This window comes from Letharia columbiana, assembly GCF_014066305.1.
Source record: "Letharia columbiana isolate WasteWater2 chromosome Unknown Sc0000019_s0, whole genome shotgun sequence".
Lineage (NCBI taxonomy): Eukaryota > Fungi > Ascomycota > Lecanoromycetes > Lecanorales > Parmeliaceae > Letharia > Letharia columbiana.
This window is the reverse complement of record NW_023501060.1, coordinates 148,539-169,463: the sequence shown is the minus strand read 5'-3', so window position 1 is coordinate 169,463 and position 20,925 is coordinate 148,539. Positions and strand designations below refer to the sequence as shown.

At 48.3% G+C, this 20,925-nt stretch overlaps 8 protein-coding genes across 8 annotated transcripts; 3 read left to right on the top strand and 5 right to left on the bottom strand.

Annotated features, from left to right (window-relative positions):
* Nucleotides 1–936: 936 nt before the first annotated feature.
* HO173_006425 (uncharacterized protein) lies at nucleotides 937–2,019 on the bottom strand (the record flags this gene model as incomplete). The annotated part of the gene is made up of 1 exon (XM_037308336.1): nucleotides 937–2,019. One exon carries the CDS (start codon nucleotides 2,017–2,019, stop codon nucleotides 937–939), a length of 1,083 nt encoding a protein of 360 aa, XP_037164602.1.
* A 659-nt stretch (nucleotides 2,020–2,678) lies between these two features.
* Nucleotides 2,679–3,452, top strand: HO173_006424 (uncharacterized protein; the record flags this gene model as incomplete). The annotated part of the gene is made up of 1 exon (XM_037308335.1): nucleotides 2,679–3,452. The coding sequence occupies one exon, from the start codon at nucleotides 2,679–2,681 to the stop codon at nucleotides 3,450–3,452; it is 774 nt and encodes a 257-aa protein (XP_037164601.1).
* Nucleotides 3,453–3,701: 249 nt separating this feature from the next.
* On the top strand, nucleotides 3,702–4,001 carry HO173_006423 (uncharacterized protein; the record flags this gene model as incomplete). Its single annotated transcript, XM_037308334.1, has 1 exon — nucleotides 3,702–4,001. The coding sequence occupies one exon, from the start codon at nucleotides 3,702–3,704 to the stop codon at nucleotides 3,999–4,001; it is 300 nt and encodes a 99-aa protein (XP_037164600.1).
* Nucleotides 4,002–7,875: 3,874 nt separating this feature from the next.
* HO173_006422 (uncharacterized protein) lies at nucleotides 7,876–9,101 on the bottom strand (the record flags this gene model as incomplete). Its single annotated transcript, XM_037308333.1, has 5 exons — nucleotides 7,876–8,041; nucleotides 8,101–8,403; nucleotides 8,505–8,606; nucleotides 8,663–8,935; nucleotides 8,992–9,101. The coding sequence occupies 5 exons, from the start codon at nucleotides 9,099–9,101 to the stop codon at nucleotides 7,876–7,878; spliced, it is 954 nt and encodes a 317-aa protein (XP_037164599.1).
* Nucleotides 9,102–10,364: 1,263 nt separating this feature from the next.
* On the top strand, nucleotides 10,365–15,137 carry HO173_006421 (uncharacterized protein; the record flags this gene model as incomplete). Its single annotated transcript, XM_037308332.1, has 3 exons — nucleotides 10,365–10,597; nucleotides 10,652–15,008; nucleotides 15,060–15,137. The coding sequence occupies 3 exons, from the start codon at nucleotides 10,365–10,367 to the stop codon at nucleotides 15,135–15,137; spliced, it is 4,668 nt and encodes a 1,555-aa protein (XP_037164598.1).
* A 1,305-nt stretch (nucleotides 15,138–16,442) lies between these two features.
* Nucleotides 16,443–17,473, bottom strand: HO173_006420 (uncharacterized protein; the record flags this gene model as incomplete). The annotated part of the gene is made up of 2 exons (XM_037308331.1): nucleotides 16,443–17,395; nucleotides 17,455–17,473. 2 exons carry the CDS (start codon nucleotides 17,471–17,473, stop codon nucleotides 16,443–16,445), a joined length of 972 nt encoding a protein of 323 aa, XP_037164597.1.
* Nucleotides 17,474–17,830: 357 nt separating this feature from the next.
* On the bottom strand, nucleotides 17,831–19,611 carry HO173_006419 (uncharacterized protein; the record flags this gene model as incomplete). The annotated part of the gene is made up of 2 exons (XM_037308330.1): nucleotides 17,831–19,134; nucleotides 19,185–19,611. The coding sequence occupies 2 exons, from the start codon at nucleotides 19,609–19,611 to the stop codon at nucleotides 17,831–17,833; spliced, it is 1,731 nt and encodes a 576-aa protein (XP_037164596.1).
* A 719-nt stretch (nucleotides 19,612–20,330) lies between these two features.
* HO173_006418 (uncharacterized protein) lies at nucleotides 20,331–20,546 on the bottom strand (the record flags this gene model as incomplete). Its single annotated transcript, XM_037308329.1, has 1 exon — nucleotides 20,331–20,546. One exon carries the CDS (start codon nucleotides 20,544–20,546, stop codon nucleotides 20,331–20,333), a length of 216 nt encoding a protein of 71 aa, XP_037164595.1.
* Between the last annotated feature and the right edge of the window lie 379 nt (nucleotides 20,547–20,925).

Genomic DNA, 20,925 nt, shown 5'->3' with positions numbered 1-20,925 from the left:
GCAGCTGTTTTGGTGGCAGTGGACTGCGCAGAGAAGCGGAGATGTTGGCGAGACGTCGCAGAGCTGCTCCTCTAGAAGTCGCTATATTGGCGGTGACTGAAGGAAAGTTGGAGGTTTGTGAGATGAAAGTTATTTTCGATGGCTAGTGGGGTCATTTATGGCGCAGCGTCGAGCAAGTACTGGCATTTATGTAATTTGAGTGGGAAAGACGTCAATGGCAGGATTGAGAAAAAGCAACTCAGCCATTGATAAGGCTGGCTAATCTTTCCCATCTTTTATAAGGGAATTCACCATCACAATTACATTTGTACCGCAATGTTCATCATTGGCTATGGAAAGGGGGCTTTCACTGCATGATCGCTGTCATTCATAGCTAGCTATTGATGGAAAAGCATGACTAGATCTTCATCATCCATTGAACTGTCTGCCTATCTATACTAACGCCATAGGCGAACCTTCGGACAGACTCGAGGTTGTAGCACCCATCTTCGTAATGCTTTAGATTCGGGAAGTCTGGGCGTATGTGGGGCCAGGTCCCGGACATGATTCCACCAATTAGCACAACATTATTGCGCTGCATTAAATTCTAACATGAAACCAGTCTTTTTCTTTGAAGCCGACAAGCATCCTGGAGATGGTGAGAGCTATAAAGAGAGTCAGTCTCAGAAGCCATTGCGGTCCCTGTCCTAACAAAAATGAAGCTAACATTGATCTCGAGCGATTGTCTTTGTCGAAGCAAGACATGATATCTAGCTGGGCTGGGACTGTGCTTATTGTCATCAGGTCTCGAGCGACAAAGCGTCGTCCTCATTAGCAACGGCATATATATCCAGCCTACATGTCGGCCAAGGTGACTGGCGGGACAGCGCCGAAGGCGAGAGCCCCAAGAAAGTCAGAGCCGTGTTAAGAGATGTTTAGACGGGAGACGAGTAAAGCTCAATCACCCGCAGCGGATGCAGTCAGTCTAGCTGCCTCTGAATTCAACCTTGCAGCTTCTTGCATGAGTCTCGCTGCTTGCTGCATCAGCTTAGCAGCCTCTAGTCTGGTCTCTTGTGGAGTCTTTGTAGTGTGTGAATTTTGGGTAGCGGTAAGTTGATTCGGTGTCTGCTGAGGCGCAACGGCCGGTTGTACTGGTACTGGTGCCTCCCCAGAGTTCAATCGTTCGATCCTGCTCGCAAGGATGGGATCTATGGGAAGACCGTTCTGCCGGCTTGGGGTGAATATGTTATTTGGCAATTGCTGAGGATGCCCAAGCGAGAAGCCCGATGCGTTGTTGTTCGAGGGATCATGGTTCGCATAGTCCATGAGATCAGAATGCCCTCCATCATCCGGGTCATAATCCAATCCTCCGTCTGCATACGCTCCATCATCATGATCCTCGTTGCCATTGCTATGGTGAGCAATCGAGTTCTGTGTAAAAGACATTGGCCCAGGAGCGGATTCTCGAAGTTGGGGACAATGTCTTCGTGTGTGGCCAAGCTGGTGACAATGTCGACATGGTCCTTTGACTCTGTCTGTCAAAGCCGACTTCACTTTCTGTGCCTGCCGAAGTGGTATCTTTTGTCCGTATTTCTGCGCTACCGCATCAATGATCTCCTGGATGTTGGTGTCCAAGGTTACGAGCATGAGCTTTGGTACTGCCTCCAACAAAAACTTCAGCTTGCCAGTCTCAGCCCTTTTAATATCTTGATGCGGTTTCCCGAGATCAGCATCTGCCCGGAATGGCTCGCAGGTATGGTTATCATCGCATGTAGTAACCTTGGCATCTCCCCGTTTCATGCTGTAATTTGCTCGTACGCGGAAAGGGCAGTCTGGGCTTGAGCGACATCCCGCGCGAACTCGGTGGCTATCGCTGTCGAGGATATGCGGAGTCCAATTGCGCTCGATAGCCCAGTCGCGGAGTGCATTCTTAAAATCCAACAAGGTGGGAAAAATTTGGCCCTGAACGATTGGAGGCATAGCTTTCCGCCAACGCGAAAGTGATAGTTCGGGCCCCGCGCGATGAGAAACGACTGGCATGGGAGGTCAGTGGGAAAGAAGGCATTGGGGGATGTGCATGGTCCCCCATACCTGCTTTTCCCCCCTCGAATTCTAGCGTGCGGACCCAGCTCGTTGCACTGCTGGCCTCCAGAAACCTGAACGGTCTCAGAAGGTTCACACTCGTTTCGAGGGAAGTCGGCGTTGTGGGATAGCAGGAGAGTCGCTTAGGAGTGGCAGGCAAAGTTATGCCAAGCCAACAGAAATGTGCCTCGGCCCACCGTATAAATGCTGTATAAAGTTTAGTACAAATGTATAAAAGTTATGTACTTTTTAATAGGGAGTTTCAGACCACTTTTTTTAGGTGTGGATTTTTCAGATCGTGGGAATTTCAGCGATTTGCCACTAACCGTTGGTGGCAAATCGCTTATTTTCCCACGATCTGAAAAATCCACGCCATCTATTAATGCTACCCTGAGGTAGCATTGATAAAGAAAACCGGCCTATTTGGTGGATTTCTTAGGGCGATATTCTATATCTCGTAGCAAATCTATCTAATTAGAAGGCCTTCCTTCTTATTACTACTACTATTACCTTCCATTACTATCACCTCCTACACGTCTACGTCTTTTCTACCGTCCTTCCTACCGTCCTTCCTACCGTCCTTCCTACTACGCCGTCGTAGACCCCCCCCTCCCTCAATGGCGCGAAAAAAGCCCCTACGGATAAAGCTCCAGGACGCCCGAGCCCCCGCCATTAAATGGGTGGAGCAGGACATCGATCTTATGGTGCAATGGTTCTGCAGCCGCAATAAGAAAGGAGTCGCAGTCAACTATAAGGTATGGGCGACGAGTACACATACGGATGTGGCGGAAAGAATACTTAAAGATACGGGATTAGTCGATAAGCCATTGGTGACAAAGAAGAAGGCCGCTGACAAAATGGACGCTATGGTCAAGGACTACAAGGATATGAGAATGAAGGCCGAAGGATCTGGCTGGGGCACTGATGCTGGTACTCACAAGACGCATGATTTGAACAGCCCGCATGGCACTACAGTGGGAGACTTCATTCTCAAGAAGTGCCCATGGTTCTATGACTTCGAAGGCGTCTACAACGATCATCCCGGCGTCAATCCTCCGGTCGTTATTGAATCTGGGCAGCCCCCACGGCGCAATGGGCAGGCTGTCGAGGAGACGGATCTCGGTGGACTTAACGACAAAGATGCAGAGGGTGACACTGATAAGGAAGCGTCAGAAGGGCACGAGGAATCTACAATTGAGAAAGAGAAAGAGATTGATAAAGCGGAAGACTCGGACTCTGGACATTCAGCTCATTCTTTGGCTGCAGCGGCCCTAGACAGGACGAAGACAGCGGAGAAGACAATTAAGAAAATTATTCTTCCTCCTCTTTCTCTTTTAGATATCGATATCTACGACTTTCTTAACGAGCTTACTCCGAAGCTCCTTTCTTAGCTATCTAAAACGCCCATCTTATATCGCTCTAAGATAGCCTTAGTTGAAACCGTAGAGCAGTCCTCCGAAAGGACATCAGAACAAGTCTCTACGCAAGCTCCCAAAGCTCCCAAAGCTCCCAAAGCTCCCAAAGCCAAAGATAAGTCGGACGCTCCGAAGAGAGTCAAACGGCCAGCTATATCGGACGACTCGGATAGCGACAACACCGAGAAGTCTCGCCGCAGTCGCTGGAAACCTAGCAAAGGACGAATGACTATGGCGGAATCTATGTTCGAACAAGCGAAGATGGATGACTCTCGTCAAAGCGAACAAGCGAAGATAGATGACTCTCGTCAAAGAGAGCTTGCTAAACAAGATAGGGAGGACCGCCGTCAGCAATTTGAGCTTGAAAGACAGCAGCGTGATCTTCATCATGCCGCTGAAATGGCTCGCTCTGATGTCCTTATTAATGAAAGCAAGGAGAGAGTATTACGCCTTCAATTTGAAATGCGAAAGCATGAAGAACAACAGCGAGGATATGACGTCTTTGGATCCTCGAATAGCGGTTAAATATAGAGTTAAATAATAGTTTTAAAAGTACTTACGAAGAGACGTAAAGTTGGATATATATATAGCACTCTACTCGAGTCGATTTAGTAGTAATTTTATACTATATTACGCTCTAAGATTATAACATTTCTTACGAATATTCAATTATCTCCTTCTACTACTCGTTTGAAAAAAATATAAGTTTTATATAAAGCATAGTCGGAGAAGAAAATACTTGCGGAGAAGATTTTCTTCTCCGCAAAGTATTAAAAAACAGTGTTATAAAACATCGTGGGTATTCTATCAAGAATGAGTGTATTTTATACGCCAAATGCACGCGCCTAAGCCTAGTACTGGAATTCTATATTAATTTATCGCGCTATATCTTTTAAAAAGGATTAAATATCGTTATTTACGACCGTATCTCTACCTCCACTTTAATTTCCTTACTATTTAAAAAAAAAATAATTAAGACGTCTTTTTAAGAACTATAGCCCTTACCGCCTCTCTCTTATCATGTCCCTGACGTCGCTGTAGCGGTGTAAGACTGAAAAGTTCATTATCATGTCCATCGTCGTCGTCGTCTTCGGCCCACCATCCTTCTTCTTCGGTCCAAACATCGTTAAGATTCAATAGGATGTTATGAAGAACAACGCAGGCAGTAATCCACATACACGCAAATTCGTACTGCTTATCAGTACCTAAGATCAGTCTTAGCCCGGTAAGACTCTTCCATCTCCCCTTAAGAATACCGAATGCATGTTCGATGTCGATTCTCACGCTGGAAAGTCGTCTATTGAATATTCGAATTCTTCTTCGTCTCGTGTGCGGGGCTTTGTATGGCGGAACTAAGTACTCTGTGCTAGAGTATGCACTGTCGGCGAGTATGTACTGCCCTGCTGAGAAGTAGGCTTCCGGGTCCTGATGCAGTCGAGTGTGACCCCATACTCTTGCATCGTGAGTGGCATTTGAAAAGCCGGTAAGCATGTAGATGAATTTCTTCGACGAGTCACATACACCGCAAAGATCGATTGCATATCTCTTCTTTCTGTTAAAGAAATTTTCACCGTCAAATACGCCTCCAGGTTTGTACAGCAGCACGATGTCTGTTCCATCCGCCTTTCCTATTGCTCCGAGGAAGCCTTCCCTATCATCATTTGCTATGCTCTCACGTCGTCGCTCTATCTCAGAGGGCCACCGGATATGCTGTTCTCGTAGCTGGAACAGAGCTGCCACAACCCGTCTCGTGCAATCATTTATATGTCCCTCTGAGACGCCCCATTGACTGGCTGAGGGACGATAACCACTTGCGCTTCCATCATGTCCTAGCTTCCATAGTGCGATCTTGAGTTGTATCTCAACCGGAGCTTGCTGGCAACTGGAGTTGTTATGGAATATAGGATTATGAGAGATAAGTCGAAGAATATGCTGAAAACTCTCAGGATCCATACGGGCAAAGACTCGCCATCGAGCGTCGTTGTATTGAGGAAGAACATGACTCGCCCAGTCTGATTTAGGTACAAAGAGTCGCGGCTCCATGTAACGCTGCTCTATGAATGCTTCGTGGATTGCCAGCCATCTTCTCGTTACATGGTGTCTAGAACCGCGCCTCGTACGGCTGATAAGGAAGAGGTGGAATAGCTCACGCCTACGTACTTCCTTTTCCGATAAACGAGGCATGGCCGCATGAGAATTCAGGGCAGGAAGGATTAGGTACGGGGAAGATTACACGGTTTTCTCGAGTAATAACTAAGCGGTTTTATTATAAATCTATTAAAGAAGCCTATTTGATAGTGGGGGTGTTTAGACCAATCTAGATCAATCCATTTTGTTATAGCTGAAAGTCTGAAAAATCCACAATTCCACAGCAAAAAAAAAAGTGGTCTGAAACTCCCTAATACCTCGCACCGCATAAAATACCTAGTCGTGAGCTTATTGGAAAGCTTGCTTTCTCAATGCTCAAGAGTTGAAATCCTAAATGGCTTCTACGCTAAGATGCTAGTAACTAATTAGATCCTCGAATTTCACGATTTCTAGTCTAAAACACACCTTATTTCTTCATTTTCGTTCTAAACACGGGTACGTTTAAAAGAGGAAGCACCATAAGACTGAACCTCGAACATCAACTTTATCAATTTATTCTATTTAATTCCTTTAACGTTACGTAATAAATAATAATAAAGTAAATTTATAGAGTTATAGAGCTAATTATACAATTTTAAATAAAATAGCGAAGATGAAATTTAATAAAGTATTCGTAAAGATATACTAAAAACTAAGATTTTTATTCAAATTATCGAGCTTGCGAGAAGAGCCTCTCCGGCAAAAAGCCCTCGGAGAGCCCCCGGAGGGTTAGGGGGGTTTCAGGGGGTCTCCCCCTGAGTATATCAAATAAATTACAACGTCTCTCTCGATTCTCAGTGAAATATAACATCTCTCTCTCGATTCTCAAGATTAGATCACTTAAAATCCCTTAAGCCCTTCGGAGCTCTTTAAGGGCTCTCCGAGAGCTTATATCGGAGGGGCTGTCAAAGCAAGCTCGAAATCAATCAAATATCACCAAAACAATCAAATTTCGAGCTTACTTTAACAGCCCCTCCGATACAAGCTCCGGAGAGCCCTTAAAGAGCCCCCGAAGGGTCCGAGGGGTTTTAGGGGGTCTCCCTGAGAATCAAATATAGTCAAAAACCAGTACTCGGCAAGCTTTTCACTACTGGGAAGCCCGCGCCCCAGCACATATTTCTGCTTATGACCGTGTATCGCGAACAGCCAGCCTAGTGACAACGTTTTTCCGACCCGGGGCCGAGCAGCAATGGACAAGTATAGTGACTGCCGTCTCCGCAGTCGTTGGACTGCTAACATTTGCGGCTATTATATTGGATGAATTCACAACTACGTGCAATTGCTCCACGGGACAGTCGATCTACTATAGACCAGCACCGATCTAGCCCCAGGCGATATCACCAATGTGCTGGCAAGTTCAATCTGGTTAGATTTGCCAAATCCTCTAATACGACTTTATTGAGGCCGAGCATGGGCGACTGATCGAATGAGATAATGCCGATAAGCTTTATCAATCGAGGCTCGAATGAGGACGATGCCTTCATCATCTTCAATGAGTACGGGATTGTTTGGTCCTAGTAAGTAATCTTGCCTTCTTATTATCCATTTGAAAGCGAAGTTCGGTCGTGAAGCAATGCCTCGATCCTTCGACTCGTTGCAACATTCCTAGATGGATTCCCGTGTAACAAGCACTTACCTCCAATCCTTTCAGTGACCTGGATCACAAACATAAGTTCACACAAGACGAATGTATAGCAAGCCCACATTACGTGCGCGTTGTTTGAGTCGAAGTGGGTGTGCGCAGAGTGATGAATGTTCCTCTTGCCTTGAAGACGCGCGAGCCCCAGGCGCAGTGCATGGCAAGATGTTCACCACCGTGCTTGGTAGCTTTGAACATTTTGTATCGAAGTGAAATGGCAGGTCGTTGGACTTTGACGGATATAGAAAGAGCCGAGGGACTGCAAGCGCCAGGTTACCTGAACCAATGGAGAATGACAAGATCTGAGGTTATTGGAGATCAAGGTTAAGCTTCACGGTCGAGTTTGTTTGCTCCATGAGCTGTGAGAAGCCGTGATGTCTTAATCTGATGGCTGTATTTGACCCTGTGCCAAGATTTTGCATAAGCCTCTCGAGTACTCTCTTTTTCAGGAAGAGTATTGATTGCAGAAAATTGGTGAGAATGATTCCTATGAAAGACTATAGCCGAACATGATACTGCGAGTTATTGGCAGAGCCTTTTCTACTTATCAGTGTGGTATTCGTTTAACGACATTCTGTTGTATTCGCTATCAATGACCTGATAGCAAAGCTCCAAAAAGTAGGAATCAAGATCTCAGTGGGAATCTCCAAGATGCTTGGTAACCACCCAAGATACAGTGCTCGAACAAGCCCCAATCAAGCTTGTTGAATAAGTCCAAGGAAGGCTAGTCCCAGTTTCCGTGCAGTCACAGACAGTATATGGAATTGGACCACCGCCATACCCAGGCCCCCACGAAGTCCTAATGGTAGAGAGGCGTCAGCGTATGTAATCAACGACGAAGTGACGAATAACACTCACGACGAAGCACACGTCCCCGTGACAGGAGCCGTATACGCATATCCCAGACAGGGATTCTGGAAATACGTGCTTGAAGAGTAGAGGCTTGCGAAAGCATCGCAGCTACAGTACTTCGCAGTACTCGTACTTTGACCAACACGAATGGTGGAAGGAGAAACTTCGCAGATGGGACCACCACAGTATCCAGGTCCACCGAAATCGCTTTGCGAGATCCAGAGTGAAGAAGTGGGGACAGGGCCCCAGGTAGTGAGGCAGTTGCAGCCGTTGAAGGTGCCCTCGTCGTTTTCGAAGCCGTTGATGGAACTGCTAGCCGTTAGGTATTGCTCATCGTCCAGTTCAGGTCCAAGTAGGATATTGGCATGATTCTGTCGCAAGGGAACGATGGGGGTGGATAGCAGACATACACGGAGAAAACGCAATTGCTTGCGGTCAGAGATGGTCCACAGGTCTGTAATGGACTCAGGGTAGTATATAACTGGCCGTTGCTGAAGCAGCTGCTTGTGCCCCTGGAAAGATAATGGTCAGCCCATCGCAGGAATCCTTTCATGGAGAAGCTACACACGTAATCATCCAATCCACCGGCTGCGTCGACGAAGGTCGATTCGTCGTTGAGGACGGTAGTATAGTTGGGGTAGGAACACAATCAGATCTCGTCTTCGAGGACGTCGTAACGGGCGATCCAGCATCTGTGGAAGGACAATCTCCTGCCTCTGTTGTTGCGTAGGTGGCTGTCTCGTAGACATCTTCTAAGATTTGGATGGTGCCTTGGAGGACTCCGACGACTGCAAGGCTTGAGCACAGACAGTACGTTTCTGGGCAGATTTCGGCGTTGGAGCTGGTTGAGGAAGAATAATTAGTTAAGAGCCTCTGGAATGAAGGGCGGAAACCTACGTCTTTGCGCAGGTGAATATAGGTGAAGCTCCTTGGCGGTTTCCTATCCGTCCTGCCGAGACAAGTACCATGAAACCTGCAGCGATTGTCAAGAACTGGAAGACTGGCATCCTTGACGCTGATGATACGGAAAAGCTGACACGACGGATGGTGAGAAAAGGATTGAGTGTGGTAGTTGTTTGGAAATACCTGGGTATGCAGTTACTGCTATAATGAAACCTATCACTAGTTATGGTATTCCTAATGATGTCTAAGGAAGAAGGATATCTATGTACAGGGAAGGCCTTCATATACCAATGACTAGGCCGAATGAGTACTAGTGGTAGCGAGTGTTGAGTCGTTCCAACTGTTTCATTGTGACCTTGTGAAGTAGTTCACTATTCCGATCTCCGCTCGTATTGCTCTTCAATTCCGGTTGCTTTTCACTAAAGAGAAATGGTGAAACATAGATGGAAAGAACGGTACGTTGGAGACATGCAGATGCAACACGAGGCGGTTGAATGCGCTAAAAGACTTTTTGGCAGGAAATTCTACAATTAAGTCAAGGTAAGTTCTCAATAAACAAGCTCTTTGTTTCAAGATGCGAGAAAGTGTGAAGACGGTACTTAATAATAACACTTCATAATGGCTGTGACAGATGCAAGTCAGATAGCTACCTAGTAGTGCACCACTCAACGACGACGCTGGTTCAAATCCATCGCATAAATATCAGTAGCAAGTTTGGCAGTCATTGTTTTAAAGTTAGCACAGCCTAGACAGCCGCTATCAACTTCCCCACACTTTGTATATACGTAAGATGCAATCATGTAGAAAGCGGTACCTACGGCTTCCTCCTGGCTCCTACCTTAAGGTACCCTGCGACCTCCCGTACTCTAGGGTTTCCCTATGAGGTATCAAAAAGCCCCCACAGTCTAAGGCTTGCTTATACCCTAAGATCTTCCCGCATATTATCTGGTATTATGTAGGCGGCATTACTATTTGGATAATGTCGACGAAGAGTACATGATCTATTCGGTCTAAAGAGTAAGTATTCAACACCAAGCCTGGGTGTCGCTTCACCCCTACGGCCTAGGGGCACCAGGGGGAACATTTCTTAACTTCCAAAGCTTGTCTTGCCAAGCATTCTCAGCCCTATGTCTACTTTAGCAAAAGTTGAGATGAGAGGAATGCAGTCTTCTTTCTCCAGGCGCTCTTTCCCAATGGTCAATGACTTGCATTTAGTCGTTGCCGCTTCCAGTATGGCTGGTGTTCATCGTGTCACATCATATGCCCGCAATCATTCCTCTCTCCTTCATTATACTCCATAAACCTACTATTCTTATTTCCTCAGTCCGAATTCCAGCAGCCCTTGGCGTCTCCTCCTAGCGTTCAGCATGGCCGCTCAAGACAGCAAAGCCTCTCAGGACGTCTGGCTCTTACCATTGACTGACGATGGTGCCCCGGAAGTTCCCTCAGGCTACATCTACCTACCACCGCCAACAGATCCCGCCTACCTCCTCCGCTTCGAGCTCGAGGGCACCAGCTCCATTTGCAGACAGGGAAACCTCTGGGTGAACATACCTGCTCCTGGGGATCCCTTTCGCCGTGATCAATACCGAAGATATGAGTGGGTGACCTGATGCCCCAAAGCGAACTCCAATTGACTCTACGGGCTTTCCAGGCTTCATCCGGATTTCAATGGGACGCTCAGGATTGACATCCCCATCTGCCAGGCTGGTGCTTTTGCCTTTTACACAACCTACACCCCTCTCCCAGACTTCTCCACGGACGACCTTTCAGTCCCAAAACCTACGCAGACTCCTACCCACTACATTGACGTCTCGCCCAAGCTCACTCTGGGTAACACACTTCTGCCATTGGATTCGCTTTCAATTTTCTCCGTCGTTTCCAAATTCATGGGCCAATATCCAGATGACTGGGAAAAGCACCTTAATGGAATTGGGCAGCGGGAGTACAACATGGTCCATTTTACGCCGTTGATGGAAAGAGGAGATTCCAATTCACCTTACAGCATATACGATCAATTGACCTTCGATCCTCTGTGCTTTCCAAGAGGTGAAGAGGATGTTGCAACGATGATAGCAAGGATGGAGAAAGAGCATGGTCTACTGGGTTTGACAGACGTCGTCTGGAACCATACAGCCAATAATAGCAAATGGCTCGAAGCACATCCAGAAGCAGGATACAACATTGAGACTGCTCCGTGGCTCGAGTCTGCTCTGGAACTCGACGATGCTTTGCTGAAATTTGGGAACGAGCTCCAAAGCTACAATTTGCCCACCACGCTGAAAAGAATGGATGACCTCGACGAAGTGATAGCAGGAGTCAATAAACATGTCGTCGACCCTCTCAAGCTCTGGCAGTACTACGTGGTCGATGTGACCCGTGATATCGAGAAGACCGTGACTGCTTGGTCGCAAGGAAAGATTTCCGTTCCGGAAAGCTTCAGCTCTGATGTGGGCGGTCTGGAGGGTGTCAAAGACTGGTCACTAAAGCAGAAGGCCGATTTCCTGCGAGCAAATGGCTTCGTTGGAGCCGATAGCCTAGAGTCACGTTTTCACCGCAGTATTGATGCTCGGTACGGTGCTGCCTTGTTGACAGTGCTTCACGGGCGCTACGAGGTGGGCAATTCAGACAAGAACGGAGCCATCGAGGCAATGACAGACATCCTCAACGAGCTCAATGAGCCGTTCTATAAACAGTACGATACAGACGTTGAGGTGATTCAACAGCAAATACGTGATCGCGTCAGGTACCTTCGGTTGGATGACAATGGTCCCAAGCTAGGCGCCATCGGTCCCAAAAGTGCTTTCATTGAGTCCTATTTCACAAGACTTCCCTCAAATGCCACGACCAAGAAGCATAATTCTCGAAGCTTATCCTTGGTCAACAATGGCTGGATCTGGGCTGCCAATGCTTTGAAGGACCACGCCGGGCCTGATTCTCGGGCTTACCTTCGCCGAGAGGTCATTGTTTGGGGAGACTGTGTCAAATTGCGCTACGGCAAGTCACCAGAAGACAACCCGTTCTTGTGGGATTTTATGACTAAGTACACTCGACTGATGGCCAAGTACTTTGCTGGCTTCCGCATCGATAATTGCCATTCGACGCCATTGGTCGTCGCTGAATACCTCCTGGATCAAGCACGGGCAGTCAGACCAAATTTAGCAGTCTTTGCAGAGCTGTTCACAGGGTCCGAGGAAATGGATTACGTTTTCGTCAAACGATTGTGTCTTAGTGCTCTTATTCGAGAGGCCATGCAAGCTTGGAGCACGCAAGAAGTCAGTCGACTAGTACACATGCATGGTGGCAGACCCATTGGTAGCTTCGAAGTTGATGAGGTACTCAAGAGCAACGAGGAAAACCGGGCAGCCAAGAATACGAACGGTATCCACGACTCTATGCGCACCATGAGTTTGAAGCCACAGCGTGTCCACCGAATCAAAAGAAGTCCTCTTCATGCACTATTCATGGACTGCACTCATGACAATGAGGTCCCTGCTCAGAAGCGTGATGCAAGAGATACGCTCCCCAACGCGGCTCTTGTTAACATGTGTGCTTCTGCTACTGGCAGTGTGATGGGTTATGACGAGGTCTACCCAAAACTACTCGACATTGTTCACGAAAGGCGGCTCTACTCGTCGCCGTCTTCGGAAGGCTCGGTCAAGATTGAGGGTGGTTCTGATGGCATTGGGGGCATTAAGAAGTTGATGAACCGGCTGCATACAATGATGAGCAAAGATGGCTATGATGAGACCTTCGTCCATCATGAAGGCGAATATATCACCGTCCATCGCGTACACCCACAAACAAGGAAAGGAGTTTTTGCAATTTCACATACTGCTTTCCCGGGTTACGGCAGTGGTCATGGATCGTTGACGCCAGTGCATCTCAGCGGCACCAAAGCTAAGCTCTTGGGAAGTTGGTCACTCGAGGTCGACACGTCTGAAAGCACCAAAAAGGCTGTCCTTACAGAAAAGGATATCCTCAGAGGTCTACCCAGTAGGGTATCCGACTTCCAAGACGTGGCCATTGAAGCAAAGGCTGATGAGACTGTGATCACTGTTCCTGCTGCATTTGCACCCGGCAGCATAGCCTTATTTGAAACTTGGATGCCTGGCGCTGAGCACTCCGAAGGTTTGGACAATTTTATTACTTCTGGAGCCGACGAGGCTTTCCGCGAGCTGGATCTGGTCGACCTCAACTTTGTGCTGTATAGATGTGAGCCTGAAGAGCATGACTTCCTTGGCGGCAATGGTGGTGTCTACAGGATTCCGAACTGCGGTCCTCTGGTATATGCTGGCTTACAAGGCTGGTGGAGCATACTCAAGGACGTCATCCGAAACAACGATCTTGGTCATCCGTTGTGTAATCATCTGCGAGAAGGGCAATGGGCACTGGACTGGACAGTCAGCAGACTTGAACGTTTAGCAAAGACTGGGAAAAGGTCTTCGCTACAAAGTGCTGCCACATGGTTTGCACAACGGTTTGATGCAATCAGAAAGCTTCCAAGCTTCCTGTTGCCCAGATACTTCGCCTTGGTCATTCAGACCGCTTATCGGGCTTCTTGGGATCGAGGCATCGAACTCATGAGTGACGACATCCGGCACGGTCAGGAGTTCCTTCAGAGTCTGGCCATGGTCAGCATACAGCAGACTGGTTACACCAAATCAGCCTCATTGTACCCTAACAAAAGTGTTCCGTGTCTGGCAGCTGGTCTGCCGCACTTCTCGCACAGCTGGGCGCGCTGCTGGGGCCGCGATGTCTTCATCTCCCTCCGTGGGCTGTTCCTCGCTACTGGTAGGTACGCGGACGCTCGAGAGCATATCATGGCCTTTGCTAGTGTCCTTAAGCATGGCATGATACCAAACCTTCTAAGTGACGGGAAAGCCCCTCGCTATAATTCAAGAGACTCGATTTGGTTCTTTCTGCAAAACATCCAGGACTACACAAACATGGTGCCTAACGGACGTGACATTCTCAAAGAGAAAGTCGCGAGACGCTTCTTGCCCTATGACGATACATATTTCGAATTTGACGACTCTCGCGCGTACTCTAGGGAGTCCACTATCGAAGATATTGTCCAAGAAGCCTTGCAAAGACATGCTAGTGGCCTATCATTTCGAGAAGCCAATGCTGGACCTGGTTTAGATATGCAGATGCAGTCCGAGGGATTTCAGATTGACGTCAATGTGGACTGGGAGACAGGACTGATCTTTGGAGGGAATCAATTTAATTGCGGTACATGGATGGACAAGATGGGAGAAAGCGAAAAAGCTGGAAGCAAAGGCGTGCCAGGTACACCAAGAGATGGCGCTGCTATTGAGATCACTGGCCTTGCTTTCAGCACTTTGAGCTGGGTTGCCCATCTACACAGTGAGGGCAAGTATAAACTCAGCGGTGTCAAAACAGCCGGTGGTCAGAGCATCTTGTACGCGGAGTGGGCTTCAAAGATTCAGCACAACTTCGAGCGCTGCTACTACATTCCCACAGACTCCAACGAAGACGAAAAGTACGATGTCAACTCCGCCATCGTCAACCGCCGAGGCATTTACAAAGACCTCTACAAGTCTGGGAAAGATTACGAGGATTACCAGCTTCGAGCGAACTTTCCTATTGCTATGACCGTCGCCCCTCAACTTTTCACTCCTACAAAAGCTCTACATGCCTTGGAAATGGCTGACACGATCCTACGCGGCCCGACTGGCATGGCTACCCTCGACCCCTCGGATCTCAACTATCGACCGTATTATAATAATTCAGAAGACTCGACTGACTTTCGCACCTCCAAAGGTCGCAATTATCACCAAGGGCCTGAATGGTTATGGCCCACGGGCTTCTTCTTGCGTGCTCTTTTGAAATTCGACTTGATGCGGAGGCACACGAAGGAGGAAAGGACAGAGGCCTTCCAGCAGATCACGAGGAGGTTACACGGTTGCAAGAAAGCTATCCAGGAATCGCCATGGGCTGGATTGACGGAGTTGACGAACAAGAACGGGGATATCTGTGGGGACTCGGTAAGTCGTCTCTCATTGTCGATGGTTAATGCAACTGCTGACGGTCTGTAGTCACCAACTCAAGCCTGGTCCGCTGGGTGCATTATAGATTTGTTCTATGATGCCAGGGAATTGACCGCAGAATCCTAATGTCAGATACGAATGATGAGTCAAGGCGGTATAAAAGTTAGACATGGGTGCCATGGTAACGAGGTCAACGCATTGTACATAACTCATGACATAGACAGGCGAGTAGCAGTCCAGTCGGATTAAAAGTATAAGATCATGTCCGCTCTCCAAGACTCTAAACATGTTCCACTCTCCCTGATTCAAAAAGAACCGAAAGATTAACAGCGGACTGGCGCTTTCTGTCTGATACAGGGACCAATAGTACAGGCACTTTCAACAAAAAGCTCAGGTATAGTTCTGTGGTATTGACCAGTCTTTTCTCGTTGTTGGGTGGCTCGAACGATCTATGCCGTCGAACCGAACAATACTTGCTATCGAACACCGAACCACGACCCTAAGAAAACCCCACTGAAAAGATTGTATACCACATATCCGCGAGGGACGAATGATGGTCCATAACTAGACATCCTTCTCCAACACTTTCTATTGCTCATCTGATATACGCTGATCCTCCCCAGCTGCCGAACGAAATGGGCCTCCGTGCTCAGAATACACACACACTTCTACCTATTTGGAATCAAAGTGACTGCGAGAGATGAAGGGCGAAAGCCGGTCACCGGGATTGAAAAATCTGTCTATCCGTCCGTTTAGAATGTGGATGAAAGGGGCTCGGTCGGGCAGGCACGATGTGGTTTCCGTCCGCGAGGGGGTTCCTCTGAGCTCTACGGATATCCGGGCGGAGGCGTTGCGGCGGGGGTAGGTGGTGAGTATGTACGTACTTCTTTGGGAAAAGAGAAGGGTAGGCAAGCCGGTCTGATATTCCGGACGGGGATCGAGTAGGTCGTCGCTTGGTGCGAGAAGGTTAGGTGGGGTATTGCCTGCCCAACCCGACCCCATCCCATCCTACGAGAACCTCGGTCAAGGGAGGGGTTTCGTATCACAGGCCTGTGGGGGATGGGGGGGTGGTTGTTGTTTGATCATGTGTTGTTGTTGTTGTTGTTGTTGGGGGGGGGGGGCCACATCTGGTATGCTGATGTGGATTGACCTTGTGGACCGATGCAGGTTTGAGATCAGGAGAGTGCAATTGCGTCTAGAAGTGATGGGTCGCATGTAAAGGTAGTTTGGATTGCTCGTGCTGCTCTGGTCTAGCTTCGAGCTTTGGTTGTGTATGCTGAGTGCTATTAAAGTACTAGCCGTGAAAATGCGATAGATGCTTTGTTTTATGACTATTGCATTGAGCCAAGTCGTTCCGGGTTAGACTGGTCTCCACTTTCTGGCTCGTCTATTGTGGCCTTGGTGTCTTTCTGTTCTTTCTCAACATGATCGCTATGTTGCGGCTTTTGCCGTCATAGCTTCTGCCTCTTCGCCCGCATTCTGACGCGCATCTCCGGTCTTGGGCTCAGCGATCATATTCTCGCTCTCTCCACTTTCCCTTCCACCGTCCTCCTCTCCGACTTCTCGTTCAGCTTTAACAGCATCCGGCCCTTCGCCTTTGGCATTTCCCACTACCATGTCTCCAGCATTACCCTCATATATGACTCCACCCTTGTCTGCCTTGGCGAGCTCACCCTCATCGGCCTTCTTTCGCTCTCCGCTCACGGGGTCCCAGACCCAGCCATTCCGTAACCAGCGCCAACGTAGGTAGGCTCGTAGCTCTTTATCTCCCGCCAGGACTCTGGTCCATTCTTTCTGCAACTCCTCCTTTTTAGCTTCCGAAGTGAGCTCCTTGGGCAAGCCAGTCGGCAGACCGCGCAATTTATCGCGGCAGAAGATGCGCCAGCTGTCGATGGCGTAGACACCAATGCCAGGAAGTTGTCCGATTTCCCAAGCGACTCGCTTATCTTCTTCGCCAACAATGTCGCCAAGGCTGACATCTTTGCCATCATCCTTTTTCGGGTAGTGAAGCACTCGGTACCTTTTCCCTTTCTCCGGTGGACGCTCGAGCCATGCTTTGGCCAGATTGATACATTTCTTCGCACGTTGGTTCTGCAAGCCGAGATGTTGGATGATCTCGACGACGTCCTCTTGATTGGCTGCGGCGAGGTCTGCGGGTGTAGGATAGCGCTCCATGAGTTCGTAGAAGACGGGAAGAGCGACGGAGCCGCGCGTTTTGTTGAGGAAAATGACGGCGATGAGAAGGCGGAACGGGTCATGAGATAATTGTTCTTGGACTAAGCCGAAGGATGTGGATTGGAGTGGTGGGAAAGGAATGCAAGAGACCTTGTCACTGGCTTTGGGTTTCTTGGGAGGCAATTTTGCAAAGAAGGGAGAAACAATCACTGAGCGCTTCCTTGGCTTCTTCGGAACAGATAAAGTAGTAGGAGTAGGCACTTCTGACTTTGCGAGTACGATTCCATCCTGGTAAATGGTACCTTCCAAGAGTCTTTTGTTCAAATCTCGCAGCGAGATGGGACTTGCGGCAGGAGTGGGCAGGTGAGTGGGATTGTTTCGTAGCTTTTGTGCCAATGCAACGGGCTTTGAGCGGGCACAATTGTGTGACAATTCACGTATTCTTTTGTTGTCGTTTTCAACTTCTCTATTGCCGAAAGATGGCAGGGAAGGAGTCGAGCGGAGGCTGGATAATGGGCTTGAGTCGTAGCTTGGCGACGAGGTGACAGTAAAGGGGGCTCTCTTCTTGACGGGAGTGGAGGGGGGATCTGCTGGTGGCGGCCTATTTTCAGACGACGACACCCCCTCAACAGCAGCGGTCACGCTTACTGTATCATCGGAGGTTGAAAACCCGTTAGTTGCTCGGCCTTCTTGAAGGCGTCTTTCTTCTTTGCTTTGGGACCGCTGCTCCGTTGAAAAAAGGGCGAGTGCTGAGACCCCACACCTGTCTTGCTCCTGGTTTTCTCGGAATTAGCGTCTCGTGCGTCCCTATCCACTTTGCCCTTTTCGTGCTTGTGATGGCCTTTGGAGGGTACCTCGCAATGAACGGGAAGCTCAAGTTCGCTCTTGCGCTTGCTCCCTCTTTTCTTCCGTTTCAGAGGCTTGTCCTGGTCTTCGAGAGGCTGGACATTGGGTCGCCGCTCGGAGTTGCTTGTCAAAGATCCTTGCTCCTCGGGCCTTCCTGCTTCATAGTCGTTGCCCTCTTGGCTTTCCTTTTTCTCAGCCTGCCGATTTGCTCTATTCTGCGCTTGGACCTCTGCTTTACGGGCTCTCTTGGCATCTTTTCTGGCAGCCTTTTCTTCCTTCGTCTTACCCACTGCTTCCATTTTATCGATCTCCTCACGTAAACCGGCAATGTTGTCGATCAGAGGTTCATCACCGAGGAATTGGAGTCTGAGCATAATACCGTCATATGCAGAGTGATGGCCGAAATTCTTCAAAAGTTGAAGGTAGCGTTGAACCTGCTTTGCCCCTTCAGAGTTGCTTTCCCTAAGAAGTTGTTTGTTCTTTTCGGTCTCGTCTTCGCTATTGGTGATTTTTTCTTCAGCTTGGGTGGGGGTTTTCAGCGCCTTGTGAAAGTCCTCGACCAGAGGTAAAGGCAACGCAGATCGCTCCGTTAATGATGATATGTAAGGTTGGTACATGATTTCATCAGAACCATCAACCCCATCGCTCTCTTCAGTATTCATGCTAGCATAGTCCTTCTCACTGCAAAACTCCCTGGCTTCGAGCACCCATTCTTCTGTTTCGTCCATGGAAAGGCCCAAATTACGAGCCACGTCGTACACATCTTGCTCATATTGCCTCTGCGCAGATTTTAGAGATCCCGATGGATGACAGCCTTTTCGTAGCTCTTGCCTCCGAAACGAATTTGGGGATTGGCACGATAACGTGACGAATATATGATCTCGAATGAATTGACGAATCTGCGGAGCGGGTGCGGAAATTTCGTCCATAAAAATTGTTTCCAGGCCCGGAGCATCATAATACGTGATAACCTTTTCCGACATGGCATGTTCAATTGCATTTGAAATACCCGCCCTGACTAACTCATACAGCTCACGAGGAAGTACTGTGACGGATGTGCTGCCTTCGGTATCTCGGCCAGAAGAAATGAGGCTGGCTTGGTCTGCCTTAATTTTCAGCAAGCTAATAGCATCAAGACATGGAGTCTCTCACACGAGGTCTCTCGCATTTCAGCAAACGACTGCTCCGGTGGCGCAGCATCTCGAAGTCTTTCTCCCGCGCCTACCATCGCCTCGTATCTTTTAATCTCCTCCTTCGTGAAGTCTCCAAGATCGAATTGATCGTACACATCGTCCGACTCGTCCCCTGAGTTCTCCATACTAGACTCCCGAGGTACTTGGGCTGACGGATGTGTGCTGTAAAAAGTTGGGCTACTTGGATCAGAGCTGAAGCCAGGTCTTGAGCAAGCGCGCCGTGCCTTGCGTGTCTTGGGTGTGGGAGTGCCTTCTGACTCCCCGTAGCTGCTGTAATATAATTCTGACAGCGAGCGTTTTCTAGAGAGGCCTGGAGTACTGGAGTCGAACTGATTAGCGGGCTGAGGTACTGGAATCCTAAGGTGAGAGGAAATAGTAGTTGCCATTCCGGAGGGTCACTGTAGAGAGGCCCTGGGTAGACTGAGAAGAGAGGCAAAGAAGGAGCACGAATTGAATACTTTGCGTGACGCGCGCTTGATAAGGTAAATATGTACCTCGCCTGATTCGCGATAGTCTCGACGCTATTTTACGAGATCTTTTTTACCGTTTATTTTTAGCGCCTAAAGCTTAAAACAAAATAGTAATATCAATTAATAGTGTTAAGAATAATTTAATATCGAATTAATTGATATATAAAGCCGAATTTGACTGTAAGGCTGTTTTACATATAAAGCATAATTTCAAATAACCATTTTGAAACCAACTGGGAGTTTGGTCATATAAAGCTAGTATTTCTGAGAGGGTATAAAGATTACTTAGTCATCTATATAGCCAATCAAGTACCTGCTTCAGTTACTCTCCTTCCAGTCATATCATTTCAGCCATTCCACACCTATTCTACACACAATGGTCCAGCCATTGAACGGGGGGTTGGCTCGATTGAAGCAATGGAAGTAATGGAAGCAGCTGAATAGGTAGGAGCGGATATCTAGACGGAGAAAATGCTGGAGAAAAACGTCCTTACGTATACTAATTTGGTAGGTAAGACGCTATCTATCCCCTAATTCTCAGCTTACTAACTAGCGGCGACAGCAGTAAAGCACTACTGGCATATAAGGCTGTTTTGCATATAAAATACGGTTCTAAAAGACCTCCCGCTTGTGCCTCATGCCTGAGTCCGCCCGTTTGGCTTCCCTGAATCTTTGAAAGCAAACATCATTTCCTCCACGGATGGAAAATTGTCATCTTCCGAGCGACCGCCAAAGGCGTCACGGTTGCCGTTTTCGAGTCCAGTAATCAGACCACGATTCCGCGCCGCAGGACGCCTGTCGTAGTTAAGATCTGTTGCGCGTGGAGGTTGAGAGGCAGGTGAAAGGTCCATTCTGCAGATAGCTAGGACAGGCCATGACTGTCACAGGTAGGGGTTTGTTTCGCTGGCCTGGTGAATGAAAAGGACGAAGTGAATCGAGCTGGCGAAACAGCCAGCGACCGGTCCATCTCTTTAAGATCCTGCATTGCATGCGAAGACCATGCGATCGTGGATCCCAACTACGATCGAGCCATGAGAATTAGGCGTCAACAAGTGTAGGTGCCATATGCAGCCACTCAGACGTCGCCCCTGGTGATCCAACGCGGCATAATTGTTATCGATTCCACACTCAGATGTTACCGTTGCATCGAGGACGTTAGTGCTACACATGACCCACCACAATTTACCAATCAGCAATCTCTGCACAAGCGTCCTAGGTCCAAAGGCAGGC